The 21,667-nt window shown below is 41.0% G+C and overlaps 1 protein-coding gene across 1 annotated transcript; it reads right to left on the bottom strand.

Annotated features, from left to right (window-relative positions):
* Nucleotides 1-110: 110 nt before the first annotated feature.
* SNX3 (sorting nexin 3) lies at nucleotides 111-19,694 on the bottom strand. The gene is given in 6 exon segments (XM_032682072.1): nucleotides 111-3,331; nucleotides 6,775-6,829; nucleotides 6,832-6,859; nucleotides 6,861-6,899; nucleotides 7,276-7,371; nucleotides 19,439-19,694. Coding segments are annotated over 6 exon segments (486 nt in total). The 5' UTR covers nucleotides 19,601-19,694; the 3' UTR covers nucleotides 111-3,225.
* Nucleotides 19,695-21,667: the final 1,973 nt, after the last annotated feature.

Below are 21,667 nucleotides of genomic sequence, written 5' to 3'. Positions count from 1 at the left end.
AAGTGCATCAGAGATCTAACCCAGTATTTGCTTTCTGTTTCATGTTATTACAATTTTTAATATTGGTGAATTGCGCAACTAACAAAGGATGATGAGTACAAAAGCACTGCTTCAATTAAAAGATTGAGGTTTTATTAAGGGTGCCCAATTGTGTAATCACAGCAAAGAAAGAAGTAAGCAACTCCTAGTCAACAGAAAAAGTTGGCAAGAGGAGAAGGGAAATACATTGTTCATATGGCAATGAGTGACTGAAGAGTCATGCATGTTAAAATGACAGGTAGAAATATACAATGTATATTAATGGCTCATTGATTTGCAGTGTCAAGGAGTACGGGTCATGAGTGCAATCCTAGCTCTGTTGACTTCCAAGCTCAAAATTCTCACGTGTTTTTACCCCAACTCTCTTCCATTTGCACTCTGCTAGGTCTCACATTCTATCCTTTCCAAGACAACCAGATCATAAAGTACACAAGACAAGTGTTTGGATAAGTCCAGTGAGACAAAGCGCAGACTACAGGACCTCAAAACATCTTCTCTACAAATTAGCATGGAGCCGCTTGAGAATGCCTTTACCACAGGGCACAGCACTTTCTTAAAAAGAAACCAACAAACACTTTATAAACTATTCTTCCTGCACCTGTAATAACCTTATACCATTTTCTGCTCTCTACAATAAAAATAACCACATAGGGCAGAAAAATCAACTGTGGTTCTCTACTCTGTGACAATTCAGTTTACAAGCTAAAGAAGCTGAACTCAGTGTTGCACAGAACCCATCACAGAACATTCATTTCAATAAGATTCATGCTGCTGTCCCAGAGCAGCAATAAATGCAAACTGCATCCCTGCTGCAAGGCAACCAGGCAACCGTGCTCTGCAGTGTGCTGTAGTCCCTACCTCATCCAAGCTAGAGGACAAAACAGAGCGTACTGGCTCTCTTTCAGCTGCAAAACAGGCAGAACAATGGGAGCACACCCATATCTCACCCTCTTACCTGCAGAATTTAGCCCAGTTGCAGAATTGTTTTAAAAGACTCACGAGCTGGGAACAATGCCCAGATCCCTGCGGTTTATGCACAGCTAATCTCAGACTACGTCTTGTTCCCACTACAGCAGATTGCACAGAAGCAGAACCAGTACACTACACTACAATTAGGGTCTCTAGTTAGCTTTAAAGGACTTAAGGTCAGGTAATATCCCAGAGTCCTGTAATTCTCAGAGGCTAACACTCTGAAGTCCTCACTTTGGAAATAGGAATACTTTGACATCAAGCATGCAGTTTTTCCCTCTTTGGCGTTATTTTTTTTCTTTCCATGGCAAATGATACAGACTGTGTCATCATATTTTAGGTATAAGATGAGGCATTTACTTTGATTTCTGAGAGAAGCACTCTCAGAAAAGAATGTTTGAGAAGAGAAAAAGAACATCTTACTCTGTATATAAACCTACATAATGAAACTTCATATACATTTACCCTTCGTTCCCCTTTTCAAGAGTAATTCAACTTTTAAGTGTGATTCAACAAGCACAGGGAATCTTAGAAATCATTTTACATTATCACAAACATCTTGAAAAGCTGGACATCCCCGGGCTGCAAGTGGACTCGGTCAGTTTTGGTCCCTAGTTTAATGAGTGGGACCATTAGAGAGAATCAGCACAGTCTTAGTTAAGTACGAGGTGGAAAGAGCAATTATTCAAACACCTATCTATTCAGTGTAGCTAATCACTAGTACTATACATCATCCAGTTGGCCACCACTGCTTTGTCAGTTAAGTCTTTGACATTCAGATTTCCAAAAATGAGGTTAGTGGCCTTAGTAAAAAGAAGCTAATAACTTTTGTCAGCAAGTTTGTAGGATGCTCTTGACAGCAATAAGTAGTATTGCAAGAAGAAAAAAGCAGCAGAGCCAAGTCTAAGCCAACATGTAGCTACCAAGCAGCACAAAACACTAGAGCAGATTGCTACTGGAATATTCTTGCATCTGTTTTCAAGATGGATAGGTAAACTGTGTGTCACATGTGGAAGACCAAGGAAGCCTCTCCAGCTCACTTCTTTCTCATGAAAAAGACAACCTCAGAAGTGCTGCTTGTGAACTGCAGTTCAGTTGCTGACTATCTGCATTGCACCAGTGGTCACACAGGCACAGTGCTGCAGCTTACCCCTCCTTTTGGGAAGTGGGCTATGATCACATCTCAGAGCAGACTTACGGGATTTCATGTCCCCAACTGTAATTGTAGAGCAGAGCTACTTTTATCTAGGAATGAAGTTATGTCAACATTCCTTTCTCTATAGGATGGTATAGTTTTCACCAGCCAGTTGAAGCTAGACTGATGCTTCTCACGCCAAGCAGAAAGGTACTCTTTCCCCAAAGCTACTAAAGTCACAGATCTGTTGACTACCTACCATGAATGGTATTCCAGCTTTGGCTCCACACCACAGAAACAGCCTTTGATACCTTATATGTTCTTTAAACACTTGCAGAGTGAGTGCCATTGTCTCAGGGTTCTTAGTGCTCACTGTTAGTAATACAAAACTACATTGTGGAAGAGCATCACAGCAAGGCTGTAACACCAGTTCAGTTAGTATAGTCAAATCCTGCTTCTCAGAAAGCATGAGATACCCCACGCTCAAGTCAAGAGTGACAAACATTTGAAGTGCATTTTCACTTTTATTTCAAAACTTTAGACAAGTTACTTTAGTATATAAATTTGATTTTTTTCCTTTTACAGATATAAAGATAATTCCCTCATTACTTCAGTATAAAGTGTTTTACAAGCTTGAAGACAATTGCATAAGTGTTTCTCACACAGGATATCAGAAATAAGCAGTCTTTCTACAGACATTCAGACAGGTGACTACCTCAAAAACAGCATAGCAGTTTAGTCAAATACAAGTGAACACGTGACACTACAATTGTGAAAGTTCAAGTAAGGCCAAGTCAGTAAACATTGTTAAGTCATTGCAAATAATAGTGGAAAGGTTTGTGAGATGTTGCAGGGGGTGGATGGATGGTCTCATAGTATAATACTCTTAAATGAAGGATTCAGAGCGAGTTAGCTAGAAGACAAGTGATTCTTAAATGCTATAAAGCATATGCAAAGAACCAAGCAGTGTACTGGTGTTACTGGAGACTTCGTGCCTGTTCATCCTCAGCATGCTAAGACAACTATAACCTCTTAAAACCAAGCCTAAGAACCACTAATGTTTAAGAAGACAGTTTTAGAATTCAAGTATGTCTTATTTTGGATGGTGTGTAGTTTTTGTCTATTACTTCATCTTGTAAGAACATGTGAAGACAGCGTTCATTCTGTGCCAGTGGGTGGCCTGCAACCCTGCAGAGGAAAAAAACAAGCATTAGTGTCAACCAATCGAGCCTACTTGCAGCTAGCCAGGAGACCGAGGTTTTGTACCAGTAACCTATTTTTCTGCACTTAGGCATGAATCCCACCTTCAGTTCACTGCTGGCAACTAGAATGATGTCTAGCAGCAAGATTCGTCATGCTCCCCCAGATGAAGTTAGTTCATAGGAACTGTGAGCTACCTCTGATCATTTGAAGCATGTTATGTCATCATCTATCACCTGCAATTGATGGGATTATCCACGTGCCATCCTAACATTAGGGAATCTGGAGTTAAGGAAGGCAAATGGATTTTTTTTTTACAGGTCTTCACACCTGTGCCACAGGACCCTCTTCTAAAGGCTGCTTATCCACTCAGTTCTCATCCCACTGAGCAGCAGTTCGCCCTGGCAGAGCTGAAGCCTTGCTCCACCAGGGGGTGCAAAGGCCTTCTGAAGGCTCCAGCACTGCTCCGGGCAGTGACTCCGCTCCATCAGTGCTCCTCTCCTGCAGGGAAGCCAGAGGGTTCTGTTCACCTGCTTGTGTCTTAGCTATCAAACACAGTAGACAGAGTTCGTCTGCTCTAGGAGAGACAAGTATCTGTACTGTAGGTTTTGTTTCACACATAAACGAGACACCATCCTTTTTAACAGGAAAGGAGCTGAAATTGAATTAGGAGACACTCCCAAACTTGGAAGTAAACCACAAGGTATTGCATTCAAACCCTTAAAATACCATGCAGACTCTTGTGTTGGTAAAAATCCAAGGGAATCAGATATCTGAAAGTGATCATGAACATGAAACTTATGAACATGAAATGTAAAGCAGTTTGGTTTAAAAAAAGCTACATCCAGTTTGGTCAATCAAGAGAGACTTCTGACTTTAAGAGAAAAAGTCCCCTATCCTCCCTAGGGCTGCTCGTGTCAGCCTTATGGCCTCCACATCCTGTCAGAACATTTCTACTCTTAACGGAAGTGATCTAGTTGAACACATGTAATACCAGTAAGCTCCAGCGGCTCACCACCAGTACTTCCAAGAACTTCTGTGCATCTTCTCCAAATTTATCTATCAGTGTTTATTTCACCACAGGACATATTCACTAGTCATTGAGGGTGACCTGTAATGAGGAAGCTAAGCTCTCCTATTCAGTATTGATGATCATTTCAGTGCAGTTATAAACTTATCAATCTTGTTGGTTCTAGTAAATGGCCAGTAGTCTTAGCACTAGTTCACAAGGACGATAGTCTAGAATAACTAGTTAGAGTTTCTTACCCTTATCAGACTGAAGTTGCTGGCCTTGAATTTCAAGGGAAAGATTATAGGAGAGGATGATTAGGAAGCAGCATATTTCTGTCTCCCTTTCAGGAAGGTTTGGAAATTGGTGGCTGAATTGCAAGACTAGATCTGATCCAGATTCAACTGAATACCTTGCTCTGCATTGACTTTCCCTCAGTATTTTTCACAAAGGTGACCCTTATAGTAGCAGCTGCTACTTCAAGAATTTCATGTATCTCAAAGTCAGGTTCAGGCAGACAACAATGTTGAGACAACAGCCATCCCTTGATGTCCATTGTACTAGTACCAATGGTGGTGCCAGCAAGCTGGGCCCAAGACAGCTGACTCAATAAGGTGTACTGTCTTGATTAGATTTTACATCTAGAGAGGCAAAGCTTCTCAATAACATCCATCTCAGCACTACTGGATATCAAGAATTGGCATTGGTGCACTAAGATTTTTTTTTGTTACAGTGATATAAATTATCTGAGGAATTCTAGTTCTAGAAGCAAAGACCAGCATTGAGAGTGCAATAATGTGAATGTACTATGCAATGACCTTCAGGTCTAATTTACTAGCACCCAGAGTACTTGGTAGAAGCCTAAGGCTTCTGTGTGGTTCAAATCTTTAGTAATATTTGCTTACTGAGTTGGTCATGCCATTAGAATAAATTGACGAGGTTGAATAGTTTACGAGTTCTGCCTGAAAAGTCCTATTCCAGCTGTACTCAAGTCTGCCACTACATCAACAGCTACATTAACGATCTGCTTCTATGTTTCAAAGGAGGAAAAATTAACCAAGAAGTGTTACACTTTCACAAAATCAATTTATTACTTGCTGTAGGACTGAACAAGTGATGCCCATAAACTGACCATTTCTGTCAGCTATACTGAGTTTTTCAGAGAGTCAAGGTAAGATGACTGTTTTCCAGCTGCTTCGAACACAAACAGCCCTCTTGCACACATGTTGCTAGGCTTGGCATACAAAAGTTGCACTTCTTCAAACCATTTAAGATAGAGTCCCAAGTCTGCATGGACAAAAGTTGTACTTTACAGTCATGACTGCCTTGATCTTACAGCATTAAAAAAACCAAACAAGTTCCATTTTACTATTGGACGCCTTGGAAGTTCATTTCGTTTGTCTTTGAACAGCACAAAGACAGTCTGAAGCATTTTACCTGCTGAGAATCATTATCAATACCTCTAAATTGAGCTACCAAGCAACTATGTGAAGAAAAACCGAAGAGATTTCATATGGTCACATTTACTTGCACAGTACAGAGAGTTTTAGTAAACTAGTCCACTTGCAGCTCCAAGGACACATGCCTGAACTGACTACCAGTAGCTGACAAGTACATTCTCTTAAGTTCTTGTGTAACTCACAGGCATCCTCTGTTAAACAGCATAACTGTTGAACAAGATTAGAATGCTAGCGGAACTGACAAGCTTGAACTTTTAAAGGGAGCAATCTCAAATCCAGTTGGTCTGAACAGCGTTGACTCTAGAGACCAAAAGACTGAGTAACTGACAGCACTCCTTCTTACCCACAGCTTGGATCCACATTGTTAAAGAGATTAAACCAGCTACTCAGGGTTCATGTACAGACAGCTGTTAGTAGTGTCAGATGGCAGAAATGGAATCATAATACTTTGCTACTATAATTTCTGCTCACCTTTGAAAGGCAGTGACAAAACCCAAAGTGTCTATTTCGAACTATGCATGGCTACCTAGAGCAGTGTTTTTACATCTTCAGAAAGATTCTCATGATGATTAGAGAAAATATGCATAATTACACAAGCTGATAATACTTCACATCTGCTATCAAAGTAAACTGCTGTAACCCCATTGTAAGCTCCATTGTTCATACAGTGGAGGATACCCTTTCAGAAATTATAAAGTAGAACTATTTTGAACGCTGTCATTTAGTAGCAATTTGCATAAATTAACAACAACACTAGCAGTCATTTCAGCTGTTCAGGTAAGCATTACGATATCCAAACTAAACACTGGATGAACAATGTTAGTATGTCCTACTGCAAGATTATGTGAAAGTTAATATTCTGAACCTAGTGCAGTTACCAGAGTTAGAGGATAGTAGCTTTAATGCAATTTTCCAGAGCAGAGCTCTGGGTTTGTCTCTAGATAACTAGAGCCAACACTTACTTGTTTATGAACTGTTCAAGAGCCTGCTTCCTTTCCTCTATAAAGGAATCATCAATATACCATCATCTCCTCGGAAGGGAAGCTGACCGGAGAAGTGCTTTTCCTGGTAGAGGTGGTACCACAACCTGAAAGATTTACAGAAGTGTCCTTAAGTGCAGCCTATAAGCAAGTTCATACACCTCTTCCTCCTAGAGGACTCAACTCATCAATCACATCCCTAATAAAGTAATAAAATATTACTTTAGCAGAGAAGACCGGTATCTGTCCAAAGAGGTAAGATGAATTCAAGTAGTTTAACTCTGATTAACTTGAAAACCATTAAAACAGCCTCTAGCATTGTAAAACTGAGGCTTGATAAAAAGACTGACACACTGGTTTATTTCTGGACATTTTCAACCACAGTATCTGCTCCATATGATATATGCTTTATAACATGGCAATAACATTTCAGCATCATTAGTCTTTGTACGAAGACTTGTATTTACCTTTCTCTTTACTCACCTTGCTTTCTCTTTCTAGTTCATTCCTTAGCCATTCAAAGTCACTATATCTTCTTCTGACTGTAGATTCTTTCAATTTGAATATAGGTAGATTTGTCTGAAAACAAGAACACAAGCTGTTGATTAGACAGATTAGAAGTTTTTGATAACCAGAAGAACCAAGCTGTTAAGTTACACATTACTTCCATTTAGGCAACAACAACAGTATTGAGAAACACTCAAGACACAGAATATAAATAAAGCTCTAAGCTACATGAGTAAGCTGTACCTCAAACTGCGTAACTGTGAGCCTCATTATGTGGCATTCTTATCACGGGTATTTTGTCATCTATCACCTAGCAGAATATCTGATTTGCTGGCCACTTGAGGTAGTTCTAAGGTTGCACAAACAACTCTGTTAGGAGCTGGATCTCAGTATGTACAAAATTGGAGGCGGGGGAGGGAAGGGGGAAGAAAGTCTTCTTAATCCACACAGGCTTCTCTTATTGCATTGAAGGGTGCGTTTCAGATACCAGCATAGGACATGAACCAAGCATCCCGTACTTTCTACTCCCTGATAAATCATGGCCTCCAACATCTTAGAAGGCAAACCAGTAAGTCCTACAGTGAATTCATCTAGGACAGATGAAGATTTGGTAGCACAAGCTGCCAAGTTTGGGTAGCTCCAAAGAAGCCAACGAGGCTGAGATGCAATACAACATTCAGTGCTGAAGAGATCAGACTATTTGACTAAAAAGTTAAACTAAGTAGAGCGTGATTATGGACATTAGGGAGAACTTTGCTGAACAAGGTTAGGAGCCAGCACCCAACCCTAACACCCTTGAAAGAGACATCAAATGGAGCAAGGTTTTAGTGCTGCACAAGACCATGTTACATATACAAGCACCCTGATACAAGTCCTTACACTAACTTGTGAGAGAGCCTGTATTACTTCTGTTCATTCTTGGGTGCAGTGTAATCCCACTGTTGCAATCCAACTTGCATGTTATTTTAGAAGTAGACATTGGGAGAGCCCTCTCTTAATGACAGCCCCAGAATGAAAAGTTCCAAGACCATATTCTGAAATTTAGTGTCATCAGCAAACTGGCTAGAACATTACAAAAACATGCCTAGGAGTTATGACTTCCTACAAGTAAGACCATGAGGCTGTAATTGCCATGCACAACCACAAGCAACAAATAAAGCCTACTGTTGTCAGACTGCATATTCACTAACAGTCTTAGTATGCCTTTAAAGAGTCTTGAGGAGCACCCTTGGAAGCTGATGTTCACACGGGACTAGAGTTACCCCCCAGTCTTCCTGTTGACAGATGCACAGTAGTCATTCTCTGCTAGTGCCTTTTACTTTTTACTTTTTGTTGTTTTATTTTTTATCTCGTAAACCATCTCACTCAGGATCTGATCACAGTTTGAGTGGATATCCCTATACAATAACTTTCATAGGATGTTATGGTTAAGCTATCACTGGGCAATAATTTTGGCCGCTCAAAACAGGTTTAATTGCAGCTTTAATTCCTGCACTAGGCAGACCTGTCACTACGGGTTGTTGTATTGTTGCCAGCCAATAACAAGTTTCTGGCTGTCACAGTTCAAAAGTACTTGAGAAGCTGGTTGTGCACTTTCACATTATGCAAGCTAGTCCAAAATTTACAAGTGATAAAGTACAGAACAGTATTTTTTTATGCAATGTTATTGATAAGTGTTTAAAAGTATTCAAGTTCTCTTTCCCAGGTAAAATATTTTGATCGGGCAAGACACTAATAATAAAATTGTACTTAAGACTAATGCCAAAATTCAGGATTTATAAACACACTTGTCTTGAGGGTAAGAATACTCTACTCAAGAGTGAATATAGGTCTCCCAGAGTACATGAAGGAGATTCCCTGGAGTTAAGTACTGGAATATTTTCCTCTGCTTTCAGTTATTGGCTTTTTAACCAAATTCCCCCTTACACATTACATCAACTCTTTGTCAGTGTTTCAGGTAGAAAAAATCCTTTACAATATTTAACAAATATGTTCTCACCTGCAGAAAATACTCCTTTCTCCTCTCAAGTTACTTACAAGAGGGATTAGGACTGGATAAAAGCAATTAAAAAACAATGAGTTCCCAGGTCTTCAGGAACTCTTTTCATGCTTCTAGGCATGAAGTCTATAAAGTTAATCTCTAAACAATATATCAGGCTTACAGGTACAATGTGGTGGTAGAAGTGCCAGTTGAGCTCACTTTACCTTCTACACTCCCTTTTGAACTTTTGACATGCTAGTCCAGCTATCAAGCTGGAGGAAAGGACAGAGTCCTTTGTTTTCCTTTTGAGTTGAAAAATCTTCTCCAATCTTGATCATAAGCATCAGAAATGTTCAGACTGAAAAGTATGTCAAAAGGCATTCATTAAATTAAGTGCCTTACAAGTCACATTTTGACAACTATATGCTAAAGTACATATGCCCTGTCCTCTGGTCTGGATATGAAATTGAGCTATCTGTTGAGATCAATTTCTAAACCTCATGTTTAGGATCTATTTAAAAAAGCAATTTGAGAGTCCTGTTTTATACTGCTTAATCCACTTACATCTTAAGTCCCCTGACGCTATATTCACACCTGAAGTTACTATATGGGCCTTTCTCAGTAAGGATTATTGCCCTTCAGTAGGAAGGGTTTCTGCACGTACTACTGCCTTCATCTACCGTGGAGAGATAGTTTTCATTAAGCAAAGACAGCTCCTGAAGTATGGACAAGAATTTGGTAGAAGGAGACAATCCTGAAGTGTCAACAGAAACTTAAAGTGTCACTTCAAGATCATGCAGGATATCAAAAATTTTATGCTCTGCTTCACATTTTATGTTGAGAGCTACCCTTGTTTAGTCACTAAGGTGCCAATAGCTATTCAGAGCACTGCTAGTGCTTTGTTTGCCTGCTAGAACAGAGACAAGAGTGAGGCACAAAACTTGAAGTCAGCCTGATTTTATTTTTACAAGCATTTCTGCCCATGCTCATTCAGCATTGTAGTGTTGGCTTTCTGGCCTGCTGACCTGCAAAGTCTACTATCATGAAACTCATGACCCAGTTTGGCACAGCCCCTGGAGCACAGCTCATTCCTCTGATAAATTCAGCAGAATTACAGCAGCAGTAGCTTTTTCTGCAGTGTAATAATCATATCATTTGGGGAAAAAAAATTCAAGAACTTCCTAGTCCAAATCATGTCTCTTAGCAGTTTGAATGCAAGCCCTCAACCTGAAAGGATTATGCATCACCCAAGATATTAGACAACCAAAACTCACTAGTCGAATCGCAGATAAAGCACCACTGCAGAAGGACCAATAACCAGCTCCGCAGAAATCGCACACAGCCCAAAATCCTAAGCTGCAGAAAGATGCTAAGATGAGACAGATTCTGTGTAGCACTGTCTCTGTATTAGACTACATGTAGACACCATTAGGCTTTCTCTGACTACTGTCAAACTAAGTCTGTATTCTGCTAGGGGTTAATGGCCAAGCCAGCACACTGCAATTATACATTGTCAAAACGAGTGCCAAGTTACATGACATAGTTAAACAACTGACGACAAAGCCAGACCCCTAAGTCCCTCCTACATTTTTCCACTTAGATGCCAAAAAGTTTCTACAGCCATTTGGTTAGTGCTCAACAAACTAGTAGTGGGAAGCACTGATTGCTTGCTAATAGACTTCAGGGCAAAACCTGTATTCACAGTGAGCATGTTTCTTCTCCTTTATGTTTTATAACATATTCAACTTTGAGTCCAATTCCAAGCTCAGGAGGTTCCCAATTCACCTCAGAAGCAAATGATAGTCCTAGGACAGTAGCTTGGATAACCAGGTAACAGTCTTCTAGCTGTTACTACAGTCAATCTCCATGATAGACAGTTAGAAGTCTAGAAATTGTTTCTATATACAAGTGAGGAGACTTTCACAAACAAAACTTGATTAATTTCCTCATCTGCCAACATAACACACCAGCACTGCATTGCCCATGCTCCTAACAGACCAAGAATAAAGCTTCTCTGTTGCCACAGCACCTACTTTGATGTCATCTTTTCAAGTAGCTTATGGTAGCCTTGCAAGAACTCTATTTCCATTAAAATAGAGCAAAAGAAAGCACACAGCTCACTTTTGATAGAAGCTTGTGGCTTTGACTCTCAGAAGCTAAATTCAAGCATCTTACTGTCTCTTCATACAAGCTGTAATCTTTGTCAAGAGACTACACCCTTTGACTACATTTACAGTCAGTCAAAGGGAGCTCTGGGGTATTACAGTAAATAGCATTCAGGCTGGATAAAAAAGTATTATGATTTCCTTAACACAAGAGCCTGCTGTCCCTTAGAGCAAGAAACTGCCTTCAGCAGTCCACTGTTATTGCAGAAACCTTGCCACTGGTTTGTTTCCTTCCTGACTCAACATAAGCAGCTACCTATTTCCTACACTTACAAAAAGTAAGAAAGAAGGAAAACATGCTCTAAAATTCAGTTTCTAGAAGTTCAGATTTTTGCTGGGTACCTTACTGAAGGAAAGCTTCTTTCCCACTGCAAAATGTCAGACAAGACACTGTTATTTTTCTGTGTTTCAGTCCTTTTGTCTGAACCTTTCCTTTCCTCCACTAAGTGTCCAGATCTACTGAAGGCACATTATATTCAAAAAAATATAAAGTCAATAGAACACTGAAAAATCTGACCATATGCACACTTAAGTTTTAAACAATGTTGACTTAAACTATTCCAAGAACTACAGAGCTTCCCACCACGCAGTAATGAGATACAGAGCTAGGATGTTTTCCACCTTAAAAACAAGGCAGTAAAATCCTAACAGCCATTCAAGAGGGATCAGTCTTTAGACAAGAGTTAACCTTTACCAAGTCCAGTGCCTTGAGCTCAGAGTTGCTCTCTGAAAATGAGCATAGGCATGTCTAGGTTTTTGCCAAAAAGCATCTATCATCACCTGATCAAGTTCAACAACATCAATTCAAACAACTGAATTATGGTGAGCTGTGGTCAAAAGGCTCAAAGCAGAGTAAGTTGAGAAAAACAGATTATTTAGTGATTCTTTATTCTTCAGGTTCCGTGTTCAGAAGCCAAAGGTAAAAAAGGAGCTGACTTAAAGAAGGACTCAGGCAACGAGTTTATAACACCCAAACAGAATTAGTAATTCTAAATAATTATTTCACAGGGTTAGCAAGCCAAAGCCTCTTTTGAAATATCAAATACTCATTTGAAAGAGAAGGGATTGCTACTTTTAAACAACCACAAGGTATAACGGCCATATGCTCTGATTTGGCCTACTGTAATGTTCCCATTCATTCCTCAATGAGAATGACTGAAGTGGGATCACATTAAGTTGACACTTCAGCATCATTAGCTGACATCTGCCAGCTACAGCCAAACAGGGATGAAAAAAATTCAGTGAATTGCTGTAATTGATCATTTTTTATCAGGAACAAAAGCTTTACTGTGCTTTGTGAGCTAGAGACAGTCCAGTATCCCTGTACTTCAACCACGCAAGAAAAGGGAGGTAAGCAACTAGTATAGAATAGATCTACTAAGTAGCAGAAATTTCATATTTCCAGTTTTACTGGAGCAGTAACATTCACATTCTTAAGTAGCCACTAAAAGCTGCAGAAAGGCTTCTGACTCCTTTAGCTCTTTAATTTGTAGCATATCCTAATGCTTAGAAGGTGCTGCAGCTTAGGCCCATGGAAATAATCTTGGAAGCTTTTTTCCCATGTATAGAGGTGGATTTAAACCATTTAATGTGCAGCTTCATTTTGTTCTGGATTTTAGAGTAAAGCTGCTACGCACGAGTTAATAGTTACACTTTCAAGATGGGCTTTGCGGCCGATACAAATGATACTGTCATATGGGAGAACCTTCTGGGGTATACAGAAGTTTTGAATTGGATTCTCAAGAAATAGCCACAGAAGGAACACTTCATGGACCCGTTTTCAGTTGGTAAAACACTTGTTTTAATACTTTGACTAGAAGGTTAGGGCTTTTTCATCCTTTTCACATTAAAAGTTACAGCAACAATAGCAACTTCAGACCCCTCACTCAGTGCTATAGCCTCACAGGGCATTTGGATTACGTACTTGGTTAAATGGCCTCCAGTAGTGCAACTGGCATTGCATTACCAAGTGAAAAAACTTTAAATAAAATACTTCCCTTACCGATAGAAGACCTAAATGATGCAGCACAGATTTATTACCCCAGATGAAAAGCAGCATAGACCTGACTGCTCTAAAGTTCAAGCTTACACTTTTTCAGCAAGCCATCTAAAAATAAACACGTATCAAAACTCTCTGGCATCACATGCCTACCTGGATCACAGCCATCTGTCCTACAAAGATTAGTCATTTTCTCATTTGATTTGGTCTGTTCCACACTGTACTAGAGTGTAATCTTAGTACATGACAATCAAGATCCACACTGTGTGCGCTGAAATAAAAGGACTTCAAGTCACTAATAAGAAGCACTGTTCAGAGACTTGGTTATTTTATTTACACAGTAACACAGAGCAATGTAAAACTAGTTCAGTACCTTTGGACCAGGCTCTTGAACCTAGTTTAATCACAAACCTCTACAGAAAAAACAGCTGCTCAAAGCAAATATAGCAATAGACTTGTAAATCAACTCTCCTTGCTTTGGAAGTTTCTTTCATCTAAGCCATTCCACTTCTCTATCTCCCTAGTCAGTGTCCTTGGAAGTTCTTAGCCTTCCAGCTATCCTTTTCTGAACTACTGCTTGAAAGAGCAGTTAATGTTTGTAAATGTGCCGTATCTGGGCTGTAGAACAGAAAAACAAAGTCACCTGAATCACTGTATTTTTATTCTTTTAAGAGGAGTCTGAAAATATCTAACTGGTAGCAGTGTCAAAAAAAGGGCATTAAAAGCATAATTTACTCCAGTTAGAGAAGATTTGCAGTGTTATGTAAGATTTCCAGTAGTAAAGAAATAAAGAATTACTGCAGATTATGCATCCCTAAACACATCCACACTGAGTCAGTGTTTAGTCATTACTCCACCACAAGCTTCAGCTGTGAAATTCTACAGTGCTGAAGTCAACTACATCAAAGGCAGATTTGATTCTTCTCATGGTGGGGGAATCTGCATCTTCAAACCCTGCCAAACACATGAAGGACAGGAGATTTGGTACCGTTCAAGGACAGACCGTTTCAAAGACACATTCATCAGATAAAGAGCACCACTTTGCAACACATAGCATAAGACAAGTGCTTTCTGAGCAAGTTATACTTTCAGTTCATTTACTGTCTTACTCCAACTTGATTTGATCGTGGCAGTGAGACTCAAATTAGTCACTCAATCCACACTACTATAAATATGCTGAAATGCAAATATTGTATCCAAGCTAAGTCTTGAAAAAATGGGTTAAGAGGAGAACAGACTTTCAAAAGTGTCTCAAGTTCAGCAGCACTTGGATATACTTCCCCAATCCTTTGAAACCAATACTATTCTTAACACTGCAGGCACTTCACAGCCTGTGTGTTCATTTCCTTCCCCACTGGACCTACAGAGTCAAGTACCTCTGCAGGTCTACAGAAGTCTTTCTGCAGGAGATACAGGAAAGGTGACTACTGCCTTAAAGAGCATTGGTGCCACTCAAGTGATCCATTTTACATCTGAAAGCACAGCAGCAAAACAGTACCTTTCTACACCTTAAGACAAGCCACTGCACTAGAGCTAAGGTATACCTTAGTGCTGAGTTTAATAATACTGATTAGAGGCCATTGAACATTAAAGAACAGAACTAAGAAGACAAAGGCTATTAGTTTGACTGTGACCAAAAAAATTCTTAAACTACTTGGACTTATAATAGCTCCTGTAACAGGTGTTTTGTTTGAGTTCTGTCAGTTTGAATACCAACGACTTCCCTGCAAGTTTTCATTAACCATAAACAGATAATTTAATCTTTTAGCCTAGGTGACAAACCCAACCAAAATGGGCAACAGAGAAGCCACTTTTATTTCTACAGAAACAGTAACAGATGAAATAGCATTAACAAAGGGATTTTTCCCCACATGTAGCAAATTCCTGGATACCCATACTCTGTTGACAGTATTCTAACCAATGTGTTTACCTCCTATGGTACTGCCACTACAGTGGGTGTATGGCTCTGATGTGTCACCAGTTGCTGGATCAGAGTTAGCTTGTAAAGCTTAAGTCTTCTCTCCTTAAAGGATTTAACAGCTGAAGCTATTGCAGAGAATCTGTTGAGCAAAGACCTTCCTTTTGACCCACTTATCAAGAAAACTATGTCTCAACTACAGCAGAAGACAAATGACACCTGGAACTGGACTGGGGACTAAAGACATGCTGTAGGACGATAATATGACAACTGCCATTTGTTCTACATTTGTTTCCTGGAATTCAGGGAGAGGACTGACTTATAGCCCATAAATAGTAACAGGTATTTGCATGCCCTCATTGAAGAGTGTTGACGTGCACAAGCCCACCCTGACAAGGTTTAACAAGTAGGAGGAAACAGCTAGTAAAGACTTATGAGAAACAGCAGGGAAGAGTATTTACACTGAGAACTTACCTGTTGGTTCACACCTTTCCTCAAGAGGTAAGGGCAGTGAAGTAGCTTGCAGTATTACTTTAGCAGGCAGTCTAGCTGATAATGTTCGTTTTAAATGCTGTCACCATACTGTGATCATTTAGATAACTTTAGATGAGATGAGTACTTTATCAAGTTTATTTCACTAGAAAAAGCACTTGGAACTTTATACCCTACTGCATTATCTCCATTTTGGCTCACCCTAGGCCATCACACACAAAGGACACTTCAGAATGGTACAAACTCACTACCTAATTCTACTGACGGAAAACAAATTCTCAAGTACCCCATCAAAAACACGACCCACTCAGATTTGCCATTTCAACACTGCCAAGATGGCATTTTCTATCACTTACCATTTCTGAGCAAGACATTTGACTTTTATTGCTGGGCTGCACTGTGGTGGCACACTGCCACATTGTGTGCCTTACAGTGGTTGCTACAGTGGAAAGCTTTCTGTCATCACCTTGTTCAGCTTGCCAAGAACAGACTGTTATTTAATGTAAGTTCAGGCTCAGAAAGTCAATACTTTGGCCAAGTGTCCATCTGTGAAGTAAGCTGCCCAGCTAGAAGTGCTGTATAGGGTCTACCTGCAGCAATTCTCTTAAGAGACCTTAAATCCTTGTCAAAGCACCATGCATTTACCAATATTCACAGCAACTCTTCACAAAGACATTTGCTGTGAAAAACCTTCCTAAGTACCAAAATACTATTGACTTGCTTTTGCAGTTGTGTACTGTTGAGGAGTCTACCCAAAACTTCAGAGTTTCCCATTAGGTGTTCCAACTTCCACCAGAAGCTGATGAGTACAGCAATAGAAGAACTAAAGCATGAGGCTGTTCCACTTGTTGCTTCAGCTGCACTACCAGTAGAAAGCTTGCCAGTAAGAGCTTTGGGGAAACTCTGCAGTATTTCACACATGTACTTTTTGCAAGATACTCATTAACAGATATCAGTTCAAGAGTCTGCTAGCAAGCTCAGTCTTTCAAACAAAAAGAAAAAAAAAAAAAGTTAAGCTTTTAGATTCAGACAAAGACAGAATTACGCTTGGACAGAGTTTGTAAACACCGCGACAATGGTACAGGTCTACTTGCCTCAACAAAAACTTGAATCTCAGTGTCCTCTCTCACAATATTTCTGGCTTAGCATGATCTCCAGCCATAACATGAAGCTGCTTTCTCCAGAATCTGGCAGCAGTTAAGCCTTCCATTTCTGCACACTTAACATTTTAATGTTGGTGTTAGTTGAAGACACAGCTTTCCAGATATGACACAGGTAACTCACACCATCTTCTCAAGTTTGTTCTATTTCCACTACTGGCACTGCTGGGGTAAACTGTCAATGTCAGCTGCTTACTTTCTTACTTTCTATGACCACAAGCACTTGTCAAAGACAGAGGTTAGCTGGTGGCTGTTGTCTGCCACACTCCGAGAAGCAGCTTATAGTACTAGGCCTACCTTTTATAAATACAATACCACAGCAATTCAAGCTTGAATTCTTCTTCCATGCTGAAACTTGCATATAAGCAACATGGTCCGTGTTCTGCTGAGAAGCAGTTAATTGATACAAGTTTAGACAGTGAACATAATTCTGCATGTCTTGTATTAGCTGCTCTGTAGCCTTCCAGCACACAGAGACATAATATTCAATTTTACAGCTCATGATAGCTATGAACTACGTGTACAGCACTATGGGTACACTAGTGCACAACTGGAAAGGGAATGATCCTGTATTATAAGAAACAGTCCTGTACACAGGCATGCACAGATGCAAGAAAGGAGGATGCAAGCAAGGAGGGTGGAGGACACAATGTTTACATAGTAGTCAGACTGGGAGGAAGAACAGAGGAAGGTCACAGCACTATCACAGCGTATGTTTGTCCAAATCACTTCTTGGTCTTCACTACAACAGGAATCCAGAATTTTCTACCCCAAACAGCACAAAGGCTAAAACTAATCTGTCTCAAAACCTGTTTTTCTGCTTTCCTTTCTGATGAAGAACTTCAGTTGAGGATTTTTAAAAAAATTATTGGGTTTTTTTTTAATCACAGGAAATTTGTTCTCATTCCCAAGGCCACATCATGGCTAAGTCCCTTGTGTATCATCTTCCCTGGATCCAGCAATTCCAAATGCTCAGTCTCATGGAAAGAAACGTCATCAGGAACTTAAGGTGCAAACACATTCCAGCAAGGTAGAATTACATCTTTCTGCTAAGTGGACTGCTAGTGTTCTGATAAGGTCAGTGTAATGCAACACAAGTCTGCAAGTTCTAGTTTGTCCTCAAACAGAGGCTGAACACAGGCTACAAGAGTGTTAGCTTATTCTCCCTGCCCACTGACACATCCAGAAACACGAGAATGGCTACTGAACATGACAATTTATAAGCATTTGAAATAAAGTATCCTTTCTAGTAGCTTTAGATCTCAGCTGATTTTGGTTTTTTAAGTAAGGTTACATTAAGCTGGGAACTTAGACCTTTAAAACCAGAAAATCCACACAAAGTTAAGTCTTGTTTAAAGAATTTTAGTGACCAAGGCAGCAGCCCTCAGCTGAAACCCTCCCTGCTCTGAAGGCATATGTAAAACCTCCTATCTCAGAGAATGTGTGCAGGGACTCAGTGAAGCTTTCCCCTTTATTAGTGACTGTAATAACTGACTTGTTTCAATCAGCTTTAGACTCAACCAGAAAACAAACAAACAAATTATAAGAGGTCATCTTTCTCAACCCAACTTATCCCTGGCAATGTAGACCAAAAAGGGTTCCCTACCTCAAGTTCCTACCAGCCACAGGTAAGAACTATGTTGTAGATATTGCATTTTGTTTGTCCACTGCTCTGGGCTCTGTTTATGAAAGACCAGGGAACACAGTAATGACTTCACATAGCTTTTCTCAAGCTCAAGACTACTAGCCTTTGGGGTAAGTCAGTGCACACAGCCCTTCCAGCTAGGAAAGAGCCTAGTGCTACTAAGAAAAAGTACTTGATAGCGGCACATAGCAACAAACAGCCCAGTTTATCAGTCACTGAAATTTTATTTCAGGTACAAAAGAAACCAGGAAGCCCTGCCCCATACACATGTACCTTATCACTTCAGCTGGCTTTGATCTAGCACATGTGCCCACTAAACTTATTTACACATTCTCTATGTATCTTTTGAGACCATTGGAATCCTGAACTTGACCTCCTTCTCAGGCTAGATCCACCCATATTACTCCACCTCAGACAGCTCAGAGTTTGCCCTCCTCTATTTACCTGAAGATAGACAAGCAGTTGCTCACAGTACACGGTATTTCAGTCTAAGGACAACCTGTGCACAGCAGAGCCGAGAGAGCAGTTGTCCTACGGTTATCTGAACCGAACTGCATCGCCTTAGCTCCCAGCAGCCCGTCACAGAGTAAGGAGCCCCGGGCCGAGGACGGAGAGTCCACTGCGGCTCTGCCACCGGCCCCCCAGCGCCGCTCCTGCAGCAGGCGCGACACGGGTCCTGAAGGACACGGCGGAGGGAGCCCGTCACCGCCCCCGGCCAGCCCCGGGTAACAGGAGGGCCCGACACCGCCACCCCCGCGACCGGGCCGGGGCTGCCTCACCTTGACGCGGATCTCGTAGGTGGTGAAGCGGCCGCGGCCCACCCCCACCGTCTGCGGGTTGCCCACGTCGATCTCCAGGAAGTTGCTGGGGGGCCCGTAGGCGTCGTTCAGGTTCTGGGGCTTGCTGATCAGCCGTCGGGTGTCCGCGATCGTCTCGGCCATGGCGGAGCGGGCGCCTTTCCCACCCTGAGCGACAGACCGAGCCCCGAACACCGCTCCACCCGCCCGCCCCGCGGCCAGCTGACTGCCCGGCAACGCGCACCCGCACCCACGGCCCGCGCGCAAGGCACGCTGGGCACTGTAGTCCTCAGGGGCCGCGCCTCTCGCTTACGCCCGTCGCGACCTCCCGCCCTTTGAACTACAGATCCCGGCGGGCGCTGGAGGCGAGGCGCGCTGACCGGGGGAGCTGGTTTGTCGGGCCCGCCCGCTCGTCGGGCGCGAGTGGCCGGGTGCGGGCCGTGGAGCTGAGGGGAGCGGGCTCAGCTTCCCCGCCTTGGGCGGGCGAGGAGACTGCGTAGGAAATGCGGTATGGGCAACGTGTTAGGCATAAGGAATCAGGGAGGTGCGAACGTAGGCTGCAGGAGATGCCCACCAAAAGCTTTGTGTTGAAAACAAAGTCTTAAGTTACAGACCCAAGCTGCAATCAAGGTGACAGCGTTGTCTGTAGTAGCCTTGAATTTTTTAAGGCTTACTGCATTTTTACAAGAGATACACATTTAATAATAAAACCAAGGGGCCCAGATTTTATATCCTCATAGCTTACAAAGACTAAGAGTTTGTTCCCATTTCATTCATAAAGGGTAGGAAAGGAAAATTGTGTTTACAGAATAATTAAAAAATTTTAAAAAGTATTTTAATAACTTGAGAGAGAAAGGAAAAAAGAGAATGAGAGAAAGGCAGAAACGAAGCTGATAGACTTGTTCCCTTCCGTGACATAAGATCTTTATTTCTTCGGTATCTGATCAGGCAGGTGGTGTGTTACGATAAAAGAAATGTTGCCCAAAGTAGTGGAATGTTTACCCTCTTGATGCACCCAGAACATCAGTGAACAGAAATTGTATTAATCTACCAATATTTCAAATTAGTCCACCGTCTTGGAGGGCTTCCAGAATTTTTTACTATCTGTTAACAGTAACCTTCCAATGATTACATACATATATAATTTTCCTTCCTTCTTTCCTTCTTCCTGCCTACCTGCCTTCCGAAAGAGTTCTAGTGATGCTCATTACTATCCAAGTAGAATGAGACTGTAGTCTAGCTAAAAAAAAACCAACAAAAAACTAGTGATATTTTTTCCAAAAATGTGTGTAGGCAGCAGCTAAAATGGCAAGCTGCCCACAGGCCACATTCGAGAGACTCAAAGTTAACATCTGGCAAGTTTAGTTAGCAGTTGTCTATGTTAATAAAAAGATAATCAGAAAGCAGAGATGAACTCAAGATACAAAAATAGCCCATCACCATAACTAGTATGCTGTAGGTGGTTTGCTTGGTAACTTTTCTGTGAATTTCCTTGTCATCACTCCTTCATGATTAGTTCTCCGCCTTACAGTGCACCTTCCTTACTTCCTTTCTTTCCACTAATAGCTGCCAACTATTCACTTTATAATTATAAACAGAAATTAAGCTGACAAGAGTTTTACAAAGCGGGAGTGAAAGGGAGCCTTACCTAAATTATACTTGTTGTTAGACCAGTCTTGCAGCAAGGCAAGAAAAAACTCATTAATTCTACTGAGATCACATATACATGCATCTGGATAAGCTTTTGTTTGTTACACAACCTATCCTGCCACATCTAATTGAAAATGTGACAATGCAGCAGAGCAGTGGTGTTGTCTTTACTATAATATATTGTCTGCCTCCTGGCCAAGCCTTGTTTCATCATCTGTTCCAAAGCAACAAAAAGATATCCAGTACCGTACATTTGGAAAGAGTGAGGCCTAAGTTGAATTCTTTTCTCACAGCATACCATCTGAGCACTACAATTCTGTCTACTTTTTCTAACAGGGATAACTGGCAGTGGAGAGCCATGTGGAGGCAAGCTACAGGGATCATGAGACTGGACTTAAGCTCTCTGTAGTTGTTTCTTCTTGCTAGAAAGGTTCTTTTCTCAGGGTGAAAATGAGCATGAAAAGAAAGTTTTAATTCTGTTTCTGACATGAACTTTGGGCCAGATTTCAAATCTGGAGGGAGAGAGGTCAGCTGTGTTTGTAGGTCCAAAGATTAGATGCA

This window comes from Chiroxiphia lanceolata, chromosome 3 (genome assembly GCF_009829145.1).
Source record: "Chiroxiphia lanceolata isolate bChiLan1 chromosome 3, bChiLan1.pri, whole genome shotgun sequence".
Classification (NCBI taxonomy): Eukaryota; Metazoa; Chordata; class Aves; order Passeriformes; family Pipridae; genus Chiroxiphia; species Chiroxiphia lanceolata.
This window is presented reverse-complemented; position numbering and strand designations above follow the sequence as displayed.